The following is a 24,519-nucleotide window of genomic DNA, read 5'->3' as shown; positions in this document are numbered from 1 at the left end:
AGTGTAGTGTGGCAGCAGGGCGCTACCATGGCAACAGTGCACGCCAACCGCGTGGGTGCACTCCTTCACCTCAGGTAACCAACACAATCGCTCTGGAAAAATCAGCTTCTGGTTCTTTTAATAAGTGAAATGATTCGAAGGTGGCAAAACAGCAAAAGTCACATGCCTTATTACGTATTACTTCCTGTTTTGAGAAACTAGATTATTATTACGTGATGTGATAACTGCTACTATAATATATATATATATATATATTTTTTTCCTCGTTTCTATTTTTTCCCCTGCAGCCCAATTAGGCAGCGGCATTCCAACATATGGGTGTAACTTTACTCCCTATTTAATTTATTTGAGCAAAATGCAATGTTGATGAATGCTTTTCCACACTATGTGAAAAATAAAGTGCCTGTGATGCATTCTAGCCTTTACTGTTGCCATGGTATCATGCACGGACGGTGCTAAAGTAGGAGACAAGCTTTTTTTCACCTCCTTTTTCTCGAAATAATTGTTAATACATTAACGGTGAAAAAAGAAGGTAGCAGTGGAAGATTAAGCAGAACAGAATTGACTACAATTGTGATTAAAGGAAGTGATTAAAAAAAAACACCCGTTCTATCAAAACATTTGTATTTGTTTTGACTCTGAGCAACAGCCCCTTAATATAACAAATAAAATAGCACCACAATATTGTGCATTGACCTGCGAGTGTGTTCACAGAATAATTCAATTTAAAGCACTACTATAATGCAAAGTGGACAACTAAGGATGAAATGGTATGACGTGCTTAATATTGTGTCCTGTGTAATGCACGCTGGAGAATGCAACTTTAAGGAAAACCCAATAGATTTTCAGCTACACCAGTAAAAATATTAATCAGTATAGTGTATTACCACTACCTGTTGTGGGCGTGCGTGAGCTCCTCACCCATCGATAATCTCCGCTCAGTTTCCATCTGGGGAGAGAAACATCATTGAATGCTAAAATAACAGCAGAAGTTGGAGTGTCACGCCTTCAAAGTAAAAGTAAGCAAACCAGAACATCTGCTCATAGTCTTTAAAGGTGCTCCCAATTTTACAAAATACCGTATAGCGACATTGTTTTTTCAATTGTACTTCTTACAAATGGGAATAGCGATCGATGCTGAATTGTCCGAGTCGATAAATACAGCTGCGGCTTGGCTATTGTATGTATTTTGAAAGGTACGAGCGGATATGTTTGGGTGCTGTTCCGGCTCTTGACGGCGCTTCCTCTCTCGGCTGTGGTGGGCAAACTGTCAGGCAGCTTTGCGAAGCCGCCTATTGCCATTCATCCCACACAGCATCAGAGAAGCGAGCCCCACGGACACGACAGAGATGAGTCCGTGGACGCCGGCGTAAACACATCGTCGGCAAAATTACATTCTTTGATAAAGGGCCAAACGTTAAATCAATGGTACAGAAAAGTAGTATGTCCAGGACGCCTTCCACCTCGACCCAGGAGATCCAAATGGACATGTTCGACCATCATCCTCAATCACAGGTAAGAAAAAGAGAGGAGACTTAAGAGATTCCGTTATATTGAATTATGTACGGCATCATTTCTACGTTGCGTTTTGTTTTCAAAGAGAGATGAACAGGTTGCTCGCCAGTTGCTTTTCTTTTTCTGTCCAGTGAGGTGATCCTCCTCACGAGAACCTTTGGTTTCTCAGCAGGTTAACTTTGAATTTTCCCAGATATATTCAGATTCATATGTTTTCCATGTTTTATTTTTGCTTGGGAGCAAATGGTGGTTGATCGTCGGTGTTTGTGCGAGGATGTCAATTGGATGCGATGCAAAGCCACGCCTTTGTTTAACTACACGCACAACATGGTGTCATGATGATAGAAAGTAGACACATAGAAAGGCCTTTTTATCTTATGTGGGGAAAATCAAACTCCTGCACAATATAATGAGCCATTTAACAAAAACAATGCCTTGTTAAAGGTGAGATTAGCACTTTTGAAGTTTTAAATCCACCTGTTACCCATTTATACTCAATGTTTTTTTATATTTTCATTCGAAAAGGTCAATTGGAAGAATCATTCTGATGTGTTTGTTCATTTTGTTGTAAAAAAAAAAGTACTACTAAACAAAAATAGCAATAGTGATATAAATAATACACTAGGAATGAAACGGAAGTAAAATGAATTTTACTCTCTAAATAAATTTAAAAAAGGGAAGATAATAAATATTAAGAACAATCTAGCAAGAATTTTAATCCTTTTACGGAGGAAAAAATGCATTGAGGGTAGCAGCTTTGTCCACGCTTTATTAATCACAGTAAATAATAATAGAATAAATGGAATAGAATTTTTTGAGAAAATTGGACAGCTCTTGTTATGCTTACAAAATTTCATGCATTAAGGCCATCAAAATACATCATTAAAGGTCTGTTTTGATTTGTTTTTTTTTATGGTACCGCTAATTAGCGCTTCACTGGTCCATGGTGTCACTTTACTTTAATAGGCTGTGTCTGTAATTTTGTTAGATGGAGTGTGGGAACACAAAACAACATTTTTTTAACCTCCAAAACTGAAACAAACACACCTACGCAGCGCACACTCATTGTTTCTCCGTGTACTGGATATAGATAGCGAGAGAGTTAGCGGCTTGACTCCCACTCTCCCCAGCCTTCTCATCCACTGGGCCCCCTCAAAGTTCCCCATGTTCCATGAAACTTCAACTTGGGTCTCAACTCACGCTACTAAAAAAATATGTTCTAGATTGCAAAAAAAAAGGCCTAAAAGTCGGGTGTTGAGTAAAATGTAGACTTCAACAATGTCTGTTTATCTGGAGTTACTAAAAAAACAAGAGTGGAAAGTGTCATTTGAGTGACAACCAACAACTAGACCTGAGAATTAGCACCAGGAAATGAAATTTCCCAGCTTCCACTTGAATAAATAGCTCTGCTTGTTCCCTTTTTAATTATGTGTGGACTGCTTTTAATCTGGCGGGACTTTTTTCAACAGGAAGCCTCTGACCTTCCTGTCAATTGGCATTTTCCGGCCCCCGTTCTCTCCCATTCCACCTCGCATTTCATCTTTGACTCATTGGCTGCCATTGACGGCGATGGGCATCCAATCCATTTAAAGTGGGAGGGGCACTTCAAATGGATTGGACGTTCATTGAGCTAGTGTTAGTCATTAACCCATTCACTGCCATTGACGGCGATAGACACCCAACCCATTTGGACTGGCGATCTTAAAATTGAGATTCATCGCAAAATGATATGACAGATCAATCTATCAAATAGATTCATAGATTCATCACGAAATGATTTGACAGATTGAGATATCATCAACTCATTCAGCGCTATTGCACTAGAGAGCGCTGGCACAAAATGGATCGGCCATCTATCGCTGCCAATGGCGCGTGGTACATAGAAAGTAATTTACTACCTTTATTTTCTTTTCAAATGGCACTTGTTCCACTTTCTAGACTCTTCTCACGGCCGTCTCCCCGCAAACGTGATTACCCGGCATTGCGTAACCATGACGATGTGGGCAGGGTGGACTTCTAATGTAATGAGAGGCCTGTGTGCAACCCGGATAGAACCCATTTGGCAGGGGTCTGCCAATCTGATTAGAGCGTTGCGAGAAAACATGAAAAATGAGGAGTGGCCTCGGATGTCACTGAATTGTGTGTGAGCGGGCGTGCTTTTGTGCGTGTGTGTGTGTGTGTGTTCCCTCTCAGACTAATGTGGTCTTATCTCTAGCTCCATCGCACCCAGCAAACAGGGCTTTTAGAACGATCTGTTAGGGATAAATAACTCTTGTTTCTTTCAAACCTCACCCACACACCCACCTCTCTTTCCTCAGGGCAAGTACGCCAAGAGAAAAAGCCGCTTCAAGCGCTCGGATGGAAGCACGTCGTCCGACACGACGTCCAACAGCTTCGTCCGACAGGTACATTTGGCTTCTTGGACGTTCATCCTGTTGGGAATGACATCACACAGTCAAATTTGGGTTGTAAACACAACTTGTCATGGAGTCGTCACAATACTAAAATTTGCAGTTCCTTATCGACTCTTAAAAAAACAATAACTCTATCTTAATATTACATTTTCATTCACTCTTTCCCCACTTTTATGCTAGAAGTCCAATCAAGTCAGAATAGGTATCAAATCTAACTTGTGAATTGCCCTTTTAATTTTGGTTGGAGTGCCATCTTTTTGCCAATGTCCTGCCTTTTCATCCAAAAAAGTGCCACCACCGACACACCTAGTAGGGATCCTATAGGACAGGGCTATGGAACCTATGGCTCGGGAGCCACGTGTCTCTTTTGATGGATGCATATGGCTTTCACGAATAGGAGCGTTACTTTGCATTGTGGCATTGACACCTTATAATCTTTTTTTTTTCATTACACTTTTCTGCATGGATACTCTCATTGATACTCATTGATTAGCAACAGCTTAACAAAGAATTCAGAGACTTTAAAATTGCTGAAGTGACTAAAAAGGCACACATTTTCATGCATGTTGACTTTTAAATTCGGATTATGGCTCTCAAGGAATAGCATTTCCAAAAATATGAATTGTTTATGGCTCTCTCCGTCGACCCCTGCTATAGGATGTGTACATTTCCCCGTTTTTTGATGGCCCTCCCCTATACAGGCATCACTGTCACACACACTCACACACACACCTACGCACGAGCATATTCCTTCAAATACACACAATCAGCCGTCGCCTGGTACACTGGGGCTTGGTTTCCATGACAACCGGGCCACCGAATCTCCCCGCGCGCGCAGCCACGCTGGGATGGAAATGCGAGGGAGACGATGCACTGTTTGTGCGCGTGGGCGCCACCGCGGCCTACATGTTTGCATAGCCTTGTTGGCGTATCGAGTTCAACGAAAACACGATCAAGACGACCGTCTCCCGTGGACGCCGCCGACGTGCGCTGCGGTTTCCTGGGAAACGGTGAACTGTCAGATGAAAGGGGATGTGTTTTGATATCACCGATACACCGATGATAGTATCAAAACATTCGAGCCTTGATTCTACAATGTGCCGTTAGCTAGCTAGCGCCTAGCGGTAGTCATAAATGCAGGCAAATGAGACTAAATCAGTTTAAAGGAGGGCTTCTACTCATTTTTGGGCTCAGGGATCACTTCAAATATGAACCAAATTATTCATAAAACTAGAATATGGCTGCCATTGACGGCGCTAGACGTAATTTTTCAGGTTGCATCATGTTGATGGAGTGGCATTTTTTCTAGTGGAAATGAATGAGGCTTTTGGAAATAAATGTTTTGTTTTTTAAATATATTTTTGGCAAAAACTATATACGATTTTTGTGCACCTTCATTTTCTGTAAATTATGTGAATCAGATAAAAATGTAGGTCGAGCACATTTAAAGGTTGGAATGTTTTTCCCATTGAAAATGAATGGGGGGGTTTCTTTATTTAAAAAAAACATGTTTTTACCACAACAGCAGACAAAATGGAAAGAGAACCAGTGTCGGATCCATTGGGTTTTTTTTAATTGGAACGATGATAATCGGTCAAAGAATGTGGTCTTAAGACAGAAAGAAAAATACAAATATTATATAAGGGGAGCTAGCCTACCCTTCAATAGTGAGCCATTGTTGTAGTTTAGGCATACTGCTTCCGCAAATAACATTACGAGAACCTAGTTTGTGAACCACTGCTCTGGACGAGAGGGTTGTGCTGTGCTTCTGTCAGCGTTGACATGTGAATCACAGCAGAGCTCCAGTTGCTGCAGAGTCAGACCAACTGGTGCTTATCCATTCTTCACTGTGTTGTCATCGGCTACAGGCGGCTTTGGATGGGGTCACAGTTTGCCCTCTGGTGGACACAATAGGCCCTAATTACCGATGGACGACATATGGGGATTCTTGCCAGTCATCTGTTTGACTGAATTCATGTAGAATTTGATCTGTACATATATAGAAGGTCCTTTAACGTGTACCGATGTCACCAGTATCTTCGGAGCATTATCGCCACCTTCAGTCCTGGAGTACAAAATGTCAGAGGTCACCCAAAACTGTCTTTTTGCGTTGGAACCTTGTTAAGATTTCCTCTTCGGCATTGCATTTTCCTTCCCTTAATCGATAAGTAGAAGGCAAGTTTTTGTCTTTTCACCTCCGTTACTGTGAAAATGACCGTTAAATGTCTCTCGAATTTAGCAAATTGGCTTTAGCCTCATGTCCACCAGTTGCTTAAAAGCCATCCTGAACTGGGTTGTGCGACTGACTCCAAGTGAGATTAGCAGAGTGAGAGAGGAGGGGGGGGTTTCCCGGGGCACTGCCCCCATCCCACGTCAGCTGGGGCATTGGGTGGCCGACGGCCGCATACCGAGCCTCCTCCTTGGCCTCATCGCACTTGCGTCTGTGTTCCTGCCGGGCCGGCGGCTAAATATATTTCCCCAGTTTGCAAATGTAGCACAAGTCCTGCAACCCGACCCCCGTCCCGCTGGCTCCGGTTCCCTTCCTTTACACAAGGTTCACGTTCCTTCGGGTCGTGGAGGTAGACGGGAGAGCGCGGCCGGCGCGGTGGGCTCGGAGGTTGAGAGCGCGTGGCTTGGTTCTGGCGGACGTAGCGTGCTCTTTCCTGGATCTCTCTTCTCATGTACACTCGTCCGGCTAGCGCACACCCACTAGCTGCCGCTTCGCACGCACGCACGCAGTCTGCGGACCCCGGGCGCCCCCCCACCCCTTGGGTCGGCCGCGGTGAGGAGAGTGTGGCAAAGGAGGCATGGAGAGGACCGAGCGAATTCACCGACCCGTCATGGTAAGAAGGCGGTTTTGGATCTTGTGGGACTTTTCCACGTTTTTGGGCCCTTTTTGAACTTGGCGTGAAATTGCCACCCCGTGTTCTGATGGCACCGTATCTCCGGGTCAGCGGCTCGCTTTGTAATTCCATTTTGGGCCGGTCACAGCTGCTGGGAAGGCTCTGTGTTTTTAATTTAGACTTCCAGTTCCAGCTCGCGTCCAGTGCTATGCGCGCCGAACGGCCAATTGAAATTGAAATAACCCGTATTAATCTTGACAGGAGATTTGGAGGGAAAATTTGGGGAATTTGTGGACAAAAGCAAACCTGTGTTTCTTGTTATTTGAAACAATTTATTGGTGATCAGCACTTTTTGTTTCGATTTCCAGTGCTAAACACATTTGAAATTTCAAAATGTGTTTAGTCCTACATTTTAGATCTGATTCCCAAAATGAAAATGAAATAAAACTCAAAAAGTCAAGGCGCACAAAAGTTGTGTATACACTTTTTGCTAAAAATGTACGGTCCTTCCAAACCAAAGTCTGAAAAAATATACCCATTCATTTCCAATGAGTAAAGACAGGAAAAGATTTAAAAGCGGCCCAAAATTCGATAGGAAGTGACCCAGAAATACCCTAAAATCTGGGTAATAAAAAAATAAGCATACCCCCCCAGAATATCTCTAAAAATAATGGGGCGACATGGATAACGGCACAATGGTCCTAAAAAGGCAAAACAACCTGACAAAATGCAAAAAAACAAAAGAAAGGTGCAAATAAAACATGTGCAAAAACACCAAACACCAAAACCAGATAAATAAATCATCATGAAATTCTTGATATAGCTTATTCTGAAACCGCTGTATCCAAATTTCTGCCTCAACAGAGGAAAGATTGACTTAGTGATTTGGAATAAATGCTTATTTTGCCTTTTTAATTTATCTGTGTTGTGCATCCCAATCATATCAAATCATTCCAACAGCTGTTTGACATATTTTTTGCAATCTTATTTGACTTATTGATAATATTCGATGGCATCAGGGAGACCATTAGGGATATTTCTATTTTTTTTCATCTGAAGCATTCTGATGAAAACACAAGAGAAAAGAAACTTGAATGCATGACTCACATCTTCGTTGGACTTTGTTGCCATGGCGCCGCTGTGACAGAGCAAATAAAGATGGCCGCTCGCAGACACTCTGCATGAGCTTCGGGCGTGATGATTTTGTTGTGGAACAGTTACTTTTTCTCCCATGTGTCATCCAGGCACTAGTCTGGTCAAAACACAAAACAAAAGTTCAGTCCTATATAAAGAGTTTGTTTTTGTTTTTTGGACTTTTGGATTTGAAATGAGATTTTTGGGGGGTTCATTTGCCAAATTGCATCCAAGGCTGATATGTTGAGTATCTGTTCATGTCAGTTTGTTGCATATCGTAAGGTTGACGTAACAATGATGCGTTCAATGAATTGATTCCTGGATTGATTAAATGGGGTTGGAGTAAATACCGTGGACTCGTTCTAGATCGGGACAAAAAACTATGAAATCTGGATTGAGGAAATGCCTTCAAAGCTGCTTTAGACTTGGACCAAATGCTTTGGGGTGCTTTGCTATGACAGTCTTGTTTACTTTGGACTTGTTTTTGACCTGAAGACCAAATAAGTGAAGACATGGACAAATACGTTTCTTTAGAGTGCGAGTAAATGTCTTCCTGTCCTTCATTTTTTTCCAGTGGCAGCCAAATCACTGGGCTTTGAACCCTGTGGTCCTCAACCGCTCAGCCTAACCCCACCCCTCACAATGCCCGACGGTCCTTAACATGCCGCCTTGTTCTCTGGATGGTTCTTACTACGTCTAGGTCGAAAGGCATTGACCCACATTTAGCATCATTGATTATTTCAGACATAGCTTAAAGCGTCTCAAGTTTCCCATCTTGGCGCGGATGCGGCCGAGGTGGTTACTATGGCACCGCGGGGGTCTCCAGCCCGGCGCCGGCCAACGGGGAGCCGGCCGGAACGTCACGTGACTCGCAGCTATTTTGAACGGGGGAGCTGTATGTGAAATGAAGCAAGCGGCTAATTTAGAGACGCGGCCCTGGCGACACCAGAGGAGAAGATTTGAGAAGGCTTTTACGTCCGATTGGTTGTGTTGCTTTTGTTTTGAACCTCAGGTGTTCATGTTTTGTTCGGTCTCTGAGCTTTTGACCTCACAAAATCCCCTGTTCCATTTCACATTCCCGCATATTTACCCCCAAAATTGCCTTAAAATCGTTGAATTTTACAATTTCTCTTATAAGCCGCCCCCGATATACAATTTTCACATATAAGACGTACCCTTGATTCAGTCATCATTTTTTGCGATAAATACAGCGTATATGCGATAAAATAAGGTAATCGAAATCATTGAACAAAAAATAGTTGTCTATTTTTATATAGATTCTTATTATTTATGTATTCTTACTTTTTTATTAAAAAAAAAAATATGAAGAGGAAAAACAAGAAATATCTTATTTGAAGTTGAAATGAGGGTGACGGTTGGGATGCTCCCAGAGGATGAGTCAAAGGCAGTCAGTGAGGGCGGCCATATGAAACGGGATGTGGGGACGCTTTGCGCGTGAATGTGTGGAGTTCACGAGGGTGCCGTCGCCCCGGCAACGGGGAGTGTCTACAAGGCACAATGCGACAGGTGGCTGAGCAAGAATCAACACTGCTGTTTGTCGTTTGCTCGGGAATTGCTCATAGAAACACCAGGACGCTAATGAACGGGATGACAGTTTTTTGTGGCTTTTTTTGGGGGGGGGGGGGGGGGGGCGCTCTTACTGCATCCCCAAAGCATCCAGTAAACAAATCCTCTAAGCTGATGGTAGAATAAATAATATGTTTGGACTCGGATTCCATTCCTCATAATAATAATGATGCTGTTAAACTTGTGAATTACATAAACAGGCATACCCCAAAGCTAGTCCAAAATCCAGGGGTACCTTGACTTAAAAGTCGAACACCAGCGTTTCAAATCGCACCATATTATAAAATATATATTAACTTTTTACCTGCCATTAACAAGAATGGACTTCCAACCCACTTAAACTTGGAGAGCTGACCGTGATGACGCGGGAAGTCCAATCTAACTAATATTTTTGCCATTCACTGGTTTTGCATTCATTTTACTGGCCTAAAAATATGGGCATCGAATCGGTATGGGCAAAACATATATTGAAAAGAAAATTGGAGTTGAAATTTGAAAAAAGTCAGCATCTGAAATTCCTACACAATCAACAGGAGGTGTGCAAGTAAATGAATTTGGTGTAAGAGTAAACAGAGTTAGGAGTTTTATCATAGCGCCAGGTCAAAGTCTGGTTAGCACTGGATAAATAAATACGTAAACATCATTTTACAGAAGATGGCTTTAAAAAACATGACCCGTGCATTTGACTCGCCGGCCGGCCGGAAATCTGTTGAACGCGGCTCATGTCATCTTTTGCGCGCTCTCACCTCTATTTTGGAGGCCCACACTTCATGAGTCACTTGTTCAGCTCGCCGCACTCAGCTGTCGGCGCTCCTTTCGGCAACTATACGCCTACAATGTGCCGGGCTGCGGGGCAAAATAACAAAAAATCAGGAAAAAACAATGACGGGCGGTTATATAAATGATATACCTAAACACTGCACACGTCATCCTGACTATTTTAATGCTGAGTTCTTGCTAGTACATGTAGTTTTAAACCTAATCAGGTCTTGTGTACCTGATATAAGGTGGTTTATCCACATGGCTGACTACCTTTTGTTGTCCGGCCAAAGGAACTCAAGTTACAGCCACTCAGCTTTCATTTCTTAATATTAGCCACGTTTTTGTGATCCCGACACGGACACGCGAGTGGGAAGATCAGAAAAGGGGCGAAGTCGGCTAAAAGTACACGGAATGTTCCTCACGCTATTTTTCTGGGGCGCCAGGGTTCGGCCGACTCCTACACCAGCCGGCCGTCGGACTCCGACGTGTCCCTGGAGGAGGACCCCGAAGCCCTGAGGAAGGAGGCGGACCGGCAGGCCCTGGCCACACTGGAGAAAGCAAAGGTCAGTAGGCATGGTATGAACTCCCCCAGTCCAAAAAGCCTCAAACGCTTCTTTTCACACAGACCAAACCTGTAGCGTTTGCCGTGCGGACAAACGTGGGCTACAACCCGGGTCCCAGCGACGACGTTCCTGTGCAGGGGATGGCCATATCTTTTGAATCCAAAGACTTCCTACACATAAAAGAGGTTGGTCAGCTGGCCAGATGTTTCCAGATGTTGACTCGCTCCTGACCCTCGTTCACATGCAGAAATACAACAACGACTGGTGGATCGGGCGTCTGGTGAAGGAGGGCTGCGAGGTGGGCTTCATTCCCAGTCCAGTCAAGCTGGAGAACACCCGGCTTCTACAAGAGCAGAGGATGAGGCAGAATCGACTTAGCTCCAGGTCAGCATAGGGAAAAATTCAGGGAAACCATGAATTTGTGGGCTGTCGTTGATGGCAAATGAACCCTTTTTTAAAATTCTGTATTATTTTTTCTTTGAGCATTATTTATGCACGCCAAAATGGAATAATTAAAAAAAAATATCTTTAGTTAAGGTTGATTATTTTATGCTTTTTAATTCTAGCCCACAACAACAGCCAAAAAATCCACAATGAAGAAAAAAAATGTACACAACTGGACATATTATATGCATTTTTTTGTATTTTCAAGATTGATTGCCTACAAAGACTTTAATTAGTTATATATAAATGCATGTGACTTATAGTCTGAAACCAATATTATTAAGACCCATAACTTCAACCCCAAATTGTAGAACCCATAAAAAATGGCAGCTCAATCTGCCATATATCTTTGTGTTCTTTTTTAGTAAATCAGGAGGAAGCTCTAGCTTGGATGTTGCTACGGGAACGCGCAGGCCCACCCCACCTGGCACAGGTAAGTTCAAGAATGCACACCCAGGGCAATCATTCAGCGGTTCTAAGGTTCTTCCAAGACCCCTGTCCATCCCTCGCTAAATTTTTGTGACTCAAATTAAGGCTCTCCCTTCACGGCCATTTTGTTGCCACATCATTGTTTGAATGCCCATTCTTGCCATATTAAAGTTAAAAAAAACTTGACGTGATCCATTTTGAAATCTGAATCGAAATCAAAAACAAAAAGGATATCATTTTGGCTTCAGTCTCTTGTTTATGTTTTTCTCCACTCACTTCCTTTTCGCGCTTCTCTCGGCATTGGTGCAGTTTTGTCGCGGCAATGTGACATTTTCTCCTTCGCGGCCCCGTCACTTCTTCTGTTGGTGCATCCGTTTTGATCCATCTCATCTTCTATCTTTCTGTCGCTGTCTCTACTCCCTGGCTTCTTATCCTCTGCGCCCCTCCGTCTCCCCCACCCGCCCGCCCCTCACACCAAATAGCGCACGTGGACGGGCCCACGGTGACCTATGACCTTGACCCCTTGGAGATGGATGCCGAGGAGCTCCCTGATTCCCAGGGGGACCCTCACTCCCCCAAGGGCATGTCCGGGAGCGTGACCTCCCCACAGGCCAACGCGCACCGGCTGCCCTTCTTTAAGAAGGTAACACCAAGGATGGATGGGACTAGAGTTTGGGATTTGTCCTGGATAACACCCTCCTTCCCCCACCGAGCCTCCACTTGCCTGCATTTGCACCCCCTCTGCCCATTACTCTTCCTCTAACGCCTCACAGCTGCCTGAAAGTCTAGTAGGGAGACAGTATAAACTGTACCCGGCTGGTGGTAAACCCTCTCCCCTCAATGCTAACCTACCGATGACTAACAATGCTCTTGTGTGTGTTTTTGTGTGTTCTTCGGCATGTTTCGCGGAATGCTTCTGTAGGCGGGCCAGCTAAACAGAAACAGAAGTCGGTGAGTGCGCTTTTTTCCCTTTTCTAACCGGACTAACGTCCTTTAATCTAATAACATTGAAGACAGGTCAACCAAAATGTTCATTCGCAATTCTAGGACCAAATGGATTGGATGTCTAGCGCAGTCAATGGAACCCAAGGAGTTAATGATAATAATTCGTCAAAATCAAAATACTGAGATGCTGCAGAGTTTACTACATTGATTTCAACATGTTAGTGTAATAGAATGTAGGCTTACCTTAAGCTTATTGTGTGGGCCTCATTCAATGATATTAACTTCATTTGCTGTGGACCCGTACAAAGTAGTTTGGACAACCTTTCTTTATGGGATATAATCCTAAATATTCAGTACACGTTCAAACAGCACAATAAATAGGGAACTCACTCAGTTGTACGAAGTGATTCCCGATCCCAACACCACCAAATATTCATTAATTGAGCCAAGGCCTGGCCCAATTGCTCTTGCTGCCATGGCGACGTCGCAGGTGCAGCTCCATTGATCTATCTTTACATGCGTTCATCTCCATTTGTGACCAAAGTGGGAGATGGAGACCCCGGAGTCTGTTTGAACATAATAACGAGATGGGGAAAAACTCTGTATTAACATTTAAAAGTGACTAGGACATTTATCAGATTCAGTACGGAAACGTCAAATAATCATTTAAAAACGTTGATTATTACTGCTTGGTTTCTAATACTATTTAGAAAATCTCCTGTAGTTTAACCAACTGATTAAAATATTAGAAACAGCTCTTCTTAAAATGCAGCACCATTTTCATGAACAAGTTTAAATGGATTGGAAGTCTTGTGCCGTTTGAAAATATACCAGATATCACCATATTGTGACATAATCGTTATCGTGAGCCTTCCATCGCAAATCTTATCGTATCAGGAGCTAGCCAAAGGTTTCCACCCATAATGTCAACGCGCCAAGGGACCGGACAACGTTACTGTACGTGGTACGTGACACCACGCAGTCCACTGTGCACTTGGATAACACTATTAATACACCTCTGCTATGTACACCACTCTAGCGCTAGCAAGAGCCATTAAGAGCCTTTTAAAACATGTATTTATAGCCTATATGGATGCAAATGAGGCTGAAGGAGTTTTACGTAATGGAATGTAATATCATGTAAATGCCTTTCAATACAAAGCGGAGGCGTAATGAGGATCCAGGTTTGCCGGTGACACTTTTGTAACTGGTGTCATTGTTTTCACCCCAAATCTTGGTGGTTGAAGGTTTAAAGAAGGAGAGAGCTTATATGGATGAATCATACTTGTCGTGAGTCACATTGTAAGGATAAACTTAAAGCGTGAATCATCTGTGTGTAGGCGTTGCGTCTACGTGTTCATGTCTCGGTGTGTCTTTTTTTCTTCTTTTTTTAACGCTTACTTCAACATAGACTACAAATATGATTATTGTATATTTTTGCAACTCAGGCCTTCAAGCCCAGATCTGGATCCATCACATTTGAATTCAAGTGCACTGAAACATGTTTATTCACTGTCAGCCCTCCATCTTGGAATTTATTAGATGTCGTCATTGGCAGGCAATGTCTTAAATGTGCAAAGTAGCACATAGAAGTGCGTTTTTGAAGAATAAAGTATCCCTACCATTATATCTACTAATTATTCAGGCACTTGTCCTCTAAACGACTACATACTCACTTGAATGTAAAATGTTGCTAGCATGGCTAAGTCAGATGCGGTTTAACAACCTTTGTGGCTAGCTGTGATGGGTGACAATAAATGAACTCCTCTATTTGAGTCTTAAAATGCTCTCAAAGGTCAAAATGTTTTTATTAATGTTTGTTGAATTTCATAGCAAGCAAGGTACCAACATTACGTAGACAATAGGTGCTAATAAATCGCATTAATACATTAGTTTAGCAGATGTGCTAATCACTTATGCTAGCAGAGGACACGGGTTCGCTGGCCTACTTTTTCCAGTTTTCGCTCCTTCGAGCATAATTAACATCTTTAGAGACACTCGTGTCGATTTTCGACGTTTTCTAAATGAGCACATTTAACAGCACTTACCAGAATAAAAACTCGCCGAGGTTAGAAAATAAAAATAAAAAAAACTTATTTTTCTTCTTCTGCCTTTTCTTCTTCTACTTCTTCGAAAGCGGTCATAATCAATGGCCATCTTGAGAAGGGCGACAAGCGCTGCTTTTTTTAAGAGGCGTGTGTAACTGGCGGCCATCTTTGGAAGGGCAACTTGCATTAAACGTCGAAGAGTACATATTGTAGGTGCCTCCCAGTATACCAGGTTTATTATCAGTGCAATGCTATTTAAAAATCGGCTCCCTTGACACATTAGGCATAATTATGCAGACTTTAATTAAAAGTGAGGCAACTCGGCAGACATTCTATTACAAGTTCCTGTAATGTGTGTGAAAAGGACTGGAATACATGATAAAAGTGGGCCTTATATTTCGTTCAATTCATCTCAAATAGTACTAATGCAGCCAGCTACAAATCATTGACTGACATTGACGGCGATAGACGTTCAATTCATTTTACAGGGAGGGCTCCAGGCAATTACATAATTTATTAAATCAGATAAAAGCTCTTAATGCAACATAAAAAAATGGTTAAATTTATGGTGAAATACTGGAAGCTGTGGTCACCAGAAATTTACTGTGTAAAAAATGTATTGTGTCCTAGTCGTAGAGTTTAGTAGATTTTTTCTACTGATAATCATGTAATTATGCATTTAAAAATATATTTTATACTGTTATTGATAAGCATTTAACCTGCTCATTACTGAGTTACTGCAGAAGGTAGAAAAAACAAGACATCAATTTTTCAGTTGTTTTATGTAAAGCAGCTGATGATAAGCAGTACAAAGTAGGTGGCAAAATTATTTGGATTTTTAGAACAGATTTGTGCTGTCTAAATACTGTCAATGGAAACTAAATGAGTGTAATACATTTGCGTTCTTCCTGACAGATGGAGCATGTGCCACCCTATGACGTGGTTCCTTCCATGAGACCCATAATCCTGGTTGGACCCTCGCTTAAAGGCTACGAGGTGAGCTCAAATATTTTTGTAGGCCTATCACAAGATAAGTCTGAAGCCAGCACAACCGAATATGTCTGTATTTTTGTAATAACGGCGTGGTAAAAGTGTGAATATTGTCGTCGCCTGCCGCAGGTGACGGATATGATGCAGAAGGCTCTCTTTGATTTCCTGAAACACAAGTTTGAGGGAAGGTAAGCACCGCATCGTCACCATTTCTGTTCTTGGCACTAACCTAGCGAACCTTCCTTTCACTCGGGCAGGATATCCATCACGCGGGTGACGGCGGACATCTCGCTGGCAAAGCGCTCGGTCCTCAATAACCCCAGCAAACACACCATCATCGAGCGCTCCAGCACCCGTTCCAGCCTGGGTAAGCGCATATGTTTGTGGTGCTTTGTTGAACAATCACCCATTGTCGTCTTACTAGAGCAAGGGTGTCCAAACTACCGCCCGCGGCCCAGTTTTTATTCTATCCTTGAATGTGGGCCACACAACAAGCTTAGGTTCAGCCTACATTATGTTGCACTTCCCTGTTTTTAACGCAGTATCACAGTGCCTCTACATTTTCTTGGGGGTCAAAACTGACAACAAGTTCAATCAGTGTAGGAATGTCAGCATTGTGATCATCAAAATGATTTAAAAATATATATTTTTAGCCCATTGTAGTCCTTTGTTTTACAAATTAAAGTGGCAGAAATTCTTTTCATTTTTCCGGAAGCGGCCCTTGGAGATAAAAGTTTGGACACCACTGCATAATTGGACAGTCTACTGCCGCCTCATGAGATCTAGGACTATATTTTGGGATTACATTAGATTAGATTAGAATTTTATTCCATCCCGTATTCGGGAAATTCCCTTGGTTGCAGTAGCCAGACAGTAGCAAGCACAGACACAGAAGACATTGTAGACCTAGGGAAACAAAGGTGAATTTTCTTCCCGACTTCCTGAGTCTGACCTTTCTTCATCCTGTCTCTCTGCCCTTCTTCACCATCCTCCATCATCTTCTCGCTCCTCCTCTCCCCTCTCTTGAATCAGATGTCCTAGGTACGTATGCATCTCTCTGCCCACATTCTCTTCCCTTTCCTCCTGACTCTCACCCATCCTCCACGCTTTATTTGCCCGTCTGCTTGCCTCGTCTGTTACTCCTCATACTTTTACTGCGTGGCGGCCCATAGCTTCCAATAAAGACTAGCGAACTGAAAAATGTGTTATGAAACTCTCCTCTCCCCAAAAAAATAATAAAAATAAAAAACCTATCCGTGGGAGGGCAGAAGGGCCGCGAGCTGCTTTTCCTGAGCAGGAGCCAAAGCGCTAACTCTCGTGTCGCTTTCCACCTCATGCGAGGGTGGATGCGCTGGAGATGGTCCTCGTCAAGCTACCGTGGGAAGTCCGGGAAATGCGGGTGGCAGGATTCTCACTTCAGTTTGCGAACGATGACTGGTTGTGCGTTCACAAGGTTAATGGAAGTCGTAGCTTCGTTTCCGGCCTCGATAGCTCTCGTCGCTCCGAGGGCGTCAACGCACATCCAACGTTTGGTAATATCAAGTTAGGATTAATTGGCCGTCACAGGCTTGTCATGTTAATTTCTACGGGTAATTTAAGAGTAAAATAGGCCTGACGTACAAAAGAACACAAGGCAATTTAGACCACGGGTGTCTAACTGCGGCTGTGTACCCAGTTTTTATTGGCCCGCAGCAAATTTTGAAGATATCAGTGAATGTGGGCAACACAAGAAGCTTAAATTCAGACTACATTATGTTGTACTTCTCAGTTTTAACACAAGATGGGGCTAGTCGGTGAACCAGTTAGCTCAGAGGTCAAAACGTAAAATCTTCTCATCATGTAGCATTTCAGTATTTTGATGCTAATAATAATAATTATTATAATATAAATGTATATGTGAATCCTAAAACATTTGCTCTGGCATAAAATCACAAATAACGGAAGTATAATAGTTATTCTACGATATCAGAAACATATCTTATGTCTATATATCTATATGTCTTTAGTTATAGACATCAAATCCATTTCAACTTGGAATTTAATGATGAATATAGGAAACTGGATTTCAGTTTTACAGGTACAAAAATATATGTGTATTTAAAAAAAAAGTGATAAATTCCAAGTGTCCAATCAATGTATGAGTTTATTACTTGTAAAGTACTCATGACTTCATCCAGAGTAGATGTCCAATCTATTGGAAGTGGGAGGCTTGATAGCAAATGAACATTTGTTCATTCATTGGACGTCTATTAGCTTCATTTAGTTAAAAAATGGAATTGTACAGGATTAGCGTTTGCAGGCCATAGTTAACTCGGGGCTAACAAGGTTAATCTTTTCCCCTTTGGCTTCTGTGTCATGCAGACATCCCAAGTTTCCCGGAAGTTCCGCCACTCACCCGCATATTGTTAGTGGCCCGCGAGTCGAACACGGTTCCGCTTTTATTCCGAGGCACGTTATGTCTACCAACTAGGTTGCCATGATTAATCGACGAATAAATTGACATCTTTTCTGATGGTCCGTAGCTCATCATTAGACATTAAAATGAGTTCAAATCCTCTTTTCCAGCTTTTTAATAGCCATATTCTTATATTTGTGATTTTCTTTCACTTCATTACATTTGGGTTGTTGGGATGGGTGGATGGACCGTGGGGTCTCCTTAAGATGAATTTTTGGAACTTGGGATGTCTGGTCATGTTGATGAAAATGCGTGCCCTTATTTTTTAAAGTCATCTCATTCTTGGAGTGCCTCCTTCTCTTATATTGCTTAAAAAAAGAGAGTACAACAACATGAGGACTTGCTTCATGTTTGGGAGGCAATGGGATGAGAATGCCATGCAGCGTTCCATTTAGCCACGCATAAATGGAAGCCAGTATGTGATCTGAGGAATTTCGCAGCGGGCCGGCTCTCCTTGCATGATCTGGTACTAACCTACCACGGAATATTAGGGCCAAAGAAAGAAAGGGTGAAAAATACCACTACTAATATTACGAGATTGACAAGTCATACATTGTAATACCACGAATAAAGAGTCGTAACATTATGAGAATAAAGTTGCATTACTAGGGGGGAAAAGAGTGAAAATAAATCCGAGCTACGACAAAATATTAATGTACATAAATCCTTATGTTGATTATAATTTGATGTATAGATGTGCCAAAAGTATTATTATGTCTGACACCGACTCTAGAATGCAACATCATAAAATGCTGTCAATTTTGTTGACGTTAAAGGACAGAGTAGCTAATTTAACTACATTAGCCGGAATGCATCCACGCATATTACGTAAAAATAGGTCAACTCGTAATATGACCTCTTTTTTTGTCTTGAAATATTACGATTTAAATCCTGTAATATTGCGTCATAACAGAACCTTCATCTCTTAATGTTACATCGTTTACCTCATATTACGCCTTCAATCCCATAGTATTAAGACTAGGACTTTAATCTTGTAATATTTCAATGAGTGACCTTTGTGACCTGAGTGACCTTTTTTTCCACGTAGTATTACAATGTATGACTCCCTTTAAAATGTGTATTTTAATCTCCTAATATTCTGATTTTATTGTCAACGTCCTATTTTTTTCTTTGTTTGGTCCTTATACCCCGTCATGCTAACCCGAGGACTTGTCGCCGATGACTTTTCACATTCTTACCCGCTTCTTTTGGCGTGTTTGCCCATCCGGCTCCTCACAGCCGAAGTTCAGAGCGAGATCGAACGCATTTTCGAGCTGGCCCGCACGCTGCAGCTGGTGGCCTTGGACGCCGACACCATCAACCATCCGTCTCAGCTGGCCAAGACCTCGCTGGCGCCCATCATCGTCTACATCAAGATAGCTTCACCCAAGGTCAGCATGATGTCATCTGCCGCCAGATTGTGAAATCGGGTGCTCTGGAGCTTTAAGTGGACTACCGCAATACTGTAAAATTGCCTGTAGTGGAATGTCAACATGACTGGCGTTTTTTTGTCCTGGATGGAAAATGTCTTGTAGGTTCTGCAGAGGCTCATCAAATCCAGGGGGAAGTCCCAAGCCAAACACCTCAACGTGCAGATGGTGGCGGCCGACAAGTTGGCTCAGTGCCCCCCGGTAAGTCTTAGACTTTTTTTGGAGAATTGCGTCCTATGTGGCTTTTTACGACGTATAAAATATGGGAAAACCTTTAAATTGACTGGTATGTGAAGCAATCCCACAAAATTGCAAATTTCAACACAAACATTATATTCTTAGGACCATAAGGGGCATTAAAAATATGAGTTATGAGTTCATTTTCAGACATAAGACTGGTGCTAGCTAGTGTCACTTTAGCGTCAAAGAAGTATGTTAAAGTGAGTTAAAGCGTTCTATTTACAGCTACGCAAGCAGTTACATTTCCATCTAAGGTGGCAAATTCAAAGCATGGCCAGAAGATACAATCTGAATTATGAATGAAAACATGAAGCAAAGTATCAAATTGAAAAGAATGTAAAGTCAAGTTGTAAAAAAAAAACCTGGGCTTTATTTTTTTTCCCTTTTCATTGGCTGTAATCCTCTATGGGGGGCGGAGACTGTTATAGGAAAAAATAGAATGAGAATAATAGCTTGAATTGAGTCCGTGGCTCATCTGGCAGGAACTGTTTGACATCATCTTGGACGAGAACCAGCTGGAGGACGCCTGCGAGCACCTGGCCGACTACCTGGAGGCTTACTGGAAGGCCACGCACCCGCCCAGCAGCAACCCGCCCAACCCGCTGCTCAACCGCACCATGGCCACGGCGGCACTGGCCGCCTCGCCCGAGCCCGTCTCCAACCTGCAGGTACAGGTGCTCACCTCGCTGCGCAGGAACATGGATTTGTGGCCCGACGTGGACGGCCACGTCGTCGAGGACGAGCACGCCCTCTGAGGTCGCCCGGATTCGGCAGCTGCCCCCAACGCGGGGGTGGGGGAATGGGGGGACTCCTGAAAAAAAAAAAGAAAGCACGCACATGACCCACGTGGCCTGCTAATTCAGATGCTCTCGACCTGAGTGGACATTTTGAAGGCTCCATCTCCAGATCAATGGCCATCTTTCGGTCATCTGGACGGCCTCCGTCCTCCGCTCTCCGGTTGCCGTCCTTTCTCCTCCCGCGTTGTTGCCGCGGCGCCAACCTGAAAACAGCAAGTTGTGCCGACCTCCTCAATCCAAAACCACGTCCAATTTGGTCCAGGCTGACGCTAATACGCCTTTTAACCCAAAAAATATTTATGGTTCCTAACGCATGCCACGTTAACTCATTGGCTGCCATTTTTGGCACTCGATGTCCAATCCGTTTGCTCGCTGCCAGCCTCCCACTTCAAATGGATTGGACGTCTACCGGTGATCAAATAATTGGTGGACAGGTGCCTTTATCTTTTGAGTTATTTGCTGCCATTGATGACGCCCGACGTCCAATCCGTTTGAAGTGGGAGGGCTGGGAGCAAATGAACTGAAATGGATTGGACGTCTGCTCGTGAGAAAGTCATTTGAATTCATGGCAGAAGCGTGAAAAGACAATTGACAATTGTACATCTAATGTACATTTTTATTGACGGAGTAAATATTATTACCGTAATTTTCAAAATATAAGATGCTACTTCGGATGATACTACGGTTCACAGTCCAGTGTGACTAATTTATGAAGTTTTACCGGCCAAAGCGCTGCATGTCTTTTGGTGTAAATATCCCACAATACAATGCAGACAGCTGCGGTTTATAGTCCGTTAAGTGCGGCTTATATAAGAAAATATGCGATTTTTCGGCTCCAATTCTGTGAGCAAAGCTATTAGTCGTATTCACATTAGAGTCTAAAAACTACAGTAAGTAAATCCTTAAAAATAAATCAAAATTTATTCTAGATTCTATTTTTTTGTTTGGAAATGCTTAACATACAGTAATAATTTACTAATATCCTGGCTGGACTAGTTGTTTAAAACAAAGGGATGGTCCTTAAGCACAAAATAATTTCCCAGTCCTTTATTTACCCAAGAATAAAACAACCAAAGGCCTATTTTTACATCCGGAGCGCCAAAAATTGCCAAAAATGCTGACTTTTACAATCAGTGTAAAAAAAAAGGTGAATACTGTACTGTGAATGACTTCCTTGACGCAGGAAGCAACATTCTAGTGACAATTAACTGCTTGAGAGTGTTTTGGTCGCCTTTCATCACGTTTGTGCGTATTTTCATGGATGTTTTCAGCATGTTTAAACTAGCACTTTAACCTGAAAATGTGTTAAATAATCTCTTAACATGGCATTATACAGAGTAGGCCGAAAAAAGAGTGGAACCTCCAAAGTTAAGATGCCAATTTACCTCTAGGAAATAATGTCAAAGTCATCATAACACATTTGTTAAAGCACTGCCATTGACGTCTATTGCAGTCAATGGTCCTTTTTAACCCTTCCATGCAAAAATCATGATTTTTTTTACATTCAGATAAAATTAGGGCCAATTGTGACCCAGGGGTCAATATTTTTGCGGCCCCTATTTGAAATCCAATTGTAGTACTACGCGTATTTTACCATGGCACATTTCAAAAATGCAGTTAACAATACATTTTGCATCATTTTGGTTACATTTTACAATGGACGTCTAACGTCAATACGTGTTATCAATATCAATTTGCCTCTTTTACTAACTACCACAGCACATACTCTGTGACCTAAACTGGCAGTGAATGAGTTAAACTAATGCGCAACCAACTTTTGAGGTTCCGCTGTAAAATGTTATTTGCTAATGTTTGTGCTAACCCCGCCCCCTCGACTAACTACTCACACTGTTTGTGTCTGCATGGTCTTGCGCTCCCCCCTGACTCGCCTCAGGGGTCCAACTTATCGCACGGCGAGCCCCCCAAGCGCGAGGACACGGAGAGCGGCGGGAGCGAATACCAGGGAGCCAAACATCAGCAACAAGAACAACAGCAACAATCGTACCTGCGCTCCTCCCGCGGCCAACCGCGAGGGGGCGGTGGCCGCGGCCTCTCCCGGCAAGACACCTTCGACTCGGAGACGCAGGGCAGCCGGGACTCGGCCTACACCGAGGCCGGGGACTCCTGCATGGACATTGAGACCGACCCCTACGAGGAGCCGGAGCCTTACCGCGGCGGGGTCGGGGGCGGAGGCGGGGGCGGGGGCGGGGGAAGCCGCCTGCACTCGGCGCAGCACCACGGGCGCCAGGCGTCCTGGGAGGACGAGGGAGCCGAGCCGGACCAGGAGAACCTGAACCAGCCGCCGGCGCCCGCTCAGGGGGGGCGGCATCACGGGCGAGCCAAGCTGAGGGAGCGCCACTGCCAGGAGCCGCTGGACACGGGGGCCGACAAGGGCCGCAACAAGAACCAGGACGACTGGGGCAGGGACGTCTACATTCGCTGAGGAGAGAGAGAGAGGGGAAAGGAGGAGGAGACCACCACAAATGTTTACATCCTAAAAATACAGGAATCCCCTTCTATTTGCCCGACCCCAAAAAAGCGTTTAAATGTCCAAATAAGCAAGTCCCACACCGTCGGTAGCATTGAGGCTAGGCTAAACATGCTAACACCAGTAGGTCAAGTCATTAGATATTGTTTTTATGTATTCTGGTCCTTTAGAAAAAAGCTTTGTTTATAAGTCATTTCAAGACGGCTCGTGTCAATGTCACGCACAATGTGCGGGTGACCCTGCATAGAAAGGGGGGACGTGGACCCAAAAACTGGGAACGGGGAGGCCAGGCAGGGCGGACGTAACTCAAAAGGGTTTCGTTAACACACCCCAAACACAAAACTAGAGAACCTAAGGGAAACAAAGACAAGACTTGGCAGGGACATGACAGGACTCCCAACATCAAAAACATGCAAATTCCAAACAATGATGACTCACCTGGGCTCAAACCCTCGACCCCCAGAACTGATAGGCCGACACGCTAACCACTTCACCACTGTACCAACATTGATTTTTAATAAAGTCGTACACAACACCTAATATCGGCCAACAGTTTTTGAGGGGACCAGCTCACAACACCCTTATCACCACCCAAATTGTAACCTCCCAAAATGCTTGATTCGGTGAATTTGCCAATAGTGGGGGATTCCTCTACTTAGCTTTTACACGCTAATACTGCATGAATGTCACAAAGACAGCACGAGAACACCACTACACTACGATTGTCATCTCCGTCAAGCTTCAGTGGAATGTGAGGATGTCGTCAGGTGTGTCCTCCAAAGTCTTAAACAGGGTCTATATCACCCCCCGTCCCCCTCAATAGAACCCCCCCTCCCAAATGTGCAGTGTCAGGGTTCCTTCACGCTTTCCCTTTTTGAATCTCCACGATTTATCACCCGGACCTTAAAAGCAGGTGGACAAGTGGCTATGTTTTTATGGACACGGTTCTCTCCCCCATTGTTGTCTTCAGCGTGCTGCTCTCGCACCCCTCCGCCGTAAAAATCCCACTATCCCAAGTGCCGGAGGGTCTCACCAAGCGATGTTTGCCAACAGCGTTGCCGCTGTCTTAACTCTTTACACTCCTTATTTGCAGGCCTCGTGTTGTCTCTTTCTCCAGGTCCAACACATTTGGCTCTTCTGTGTTATTTATGCTCAAATATATTTGCTTAAATCACACCCACCCATCTTCTTTTTTTTAAAATCTCCACTTGTGAGAGGCTTTAATCATGAATTATTGGATAAATGAATATTAAATGTTATTGTTGCGATATCACAATTGTTTAAAAAACAGAAAGAGTTAATATATGACATGTATCATTGGTGCCTGATTGTAGCTACATTTTTTTTTTTTGCTTTTTCTGCCTTTCATTTTTAATCTGTGGATAAATTCGTATTTTAATTAAAAATGTAAGCAGAAATTACTACTGCCTTTTTT

The 24,519-nt window shown here is 43.2% G+C and overlaps 1 protein-coding gene and 1 long non-coding RNA gene across 4 annotated transcripts; one reads left to right on the top strand and one right to left on the bottom strand.

Annotated features, from left to right (window-relative positions):
- Positions 1 to 762: 762 nt before the first annotated feature.
- On the bottom strand, positions 763 to 13,006 carry LOC144088368 (uncharacterized). 2 transcript variants are annotated; one of them, XR_013304857.1, is made up of 7 exons: positions 12,880 to 13,006; positions 10,883 to 11,161; positions 10,678 to 10,803; positions 10,240 to 10,339; positions 7,880 to 8,024; positions 3,820 to 3,947; positions 763 to 949 (listed from the first exon to the last, which is right to left on the bottom strand). It is a non-coding gene; the product is annotated as an uncharacterized LOC144088368 (long non-coding RNA). The 2 variants fall into 2 exon arrangements; XR_013304858.1 differs by having other exon boundaries at positions 10,888 to 11,161.
- On the top strand, positions 1,267 to 24,505 carry cacnb1 (calcium channel, voltage-dependent, beta 1 subunit). 2 transcript variants are annotated; one of them, XM_077618720.1, is made up of 14 exons: positions 1,267 to 1,515; positions 3,834 to 3,920; positions 10,699 to 10,818; positions 10,881 to 11,003; positions 11,066 to 11,202; positions 11,628 to 11,695; positions 12,614 to 12,642; positions 15,600 to 15,680; positions 15,804 to 15,862; positions 15,932 to 16,041; positions 19,369 to 19,520; positions 19,665 to 19,760; positions 20,282 to 20,467; positions 22,491 to 24,505. In XM_077618720.1, exons 1-14 carry the CDS (start codon positions 1,426 to 1,428, stop codon positions 23,037 to 23,039), a joined length of 1,887 nt encoding a protein of 628 aa, XP_077474846.1. In that variant the 5' UTR covers positions 1,267 to 1,425; the 3' UTR covers positions 23,040 to 24,505. The 2 variants fall into 2 exon arrangements, with proteins under 2 accessions (XP_077474846.1, XP_077474847.1); XM_077618721.1 differs by lacking the exon at positions 12,614 to 12,642 and adding an exon at positions 12,174 to 12,334.
- The last annotated feature ends 14 nt before the right edge of the window (positions 24,506 to 24,519 follow it).

The sequence above is a fragment of the Stigmatopora argus genome, chromosome 14, assembly GCF_051989625.1.
Source record: "Stigmatopora argus isolate UIUO_Sarg chromosome 14, RoL_Sarg_1.0, whole genome shotgun sequence".
NCBI classification, from domain to species: Eukaryota; Metazoa; Chordata; class Actinopteri; order Syngnathiformes; family Syngnathidae; genus Stigmatopora; species Stigmatopora argus.
Note: the sequence above shows the minus strand (reverse complement) of the source record. Positions and strands in the feature narration are given on the sequence as shown.

What these genes read in the sequence shown, in the direction of transcription:
- cacnb1 (XM_077618721.1), top strand. Translation starts at nt 1,426, where the DNA reads ATGGTACAGAAAAGTAGTATGTCCAGGACGCCTTCCACCTCGACCCAG. An exon ending in CCTCGCTTAAAGGCTACGAG is followed by an intron (nt 15,681 to 15,803) that starts GTGAGCTCAAAT and finishes CGCCTGCCGCAG; the next exon opens with GTGACGGATATGATGCAGAA. An exon ending in AGCCCGTCTCCAACCTGCAG is followed by an intron (nt 20,468 to 22,490) that starts GTACAGGTGCTC and finishes GACTCGCCTCAG; the next exon opens with GGGTCCAACTTATCGCACGG.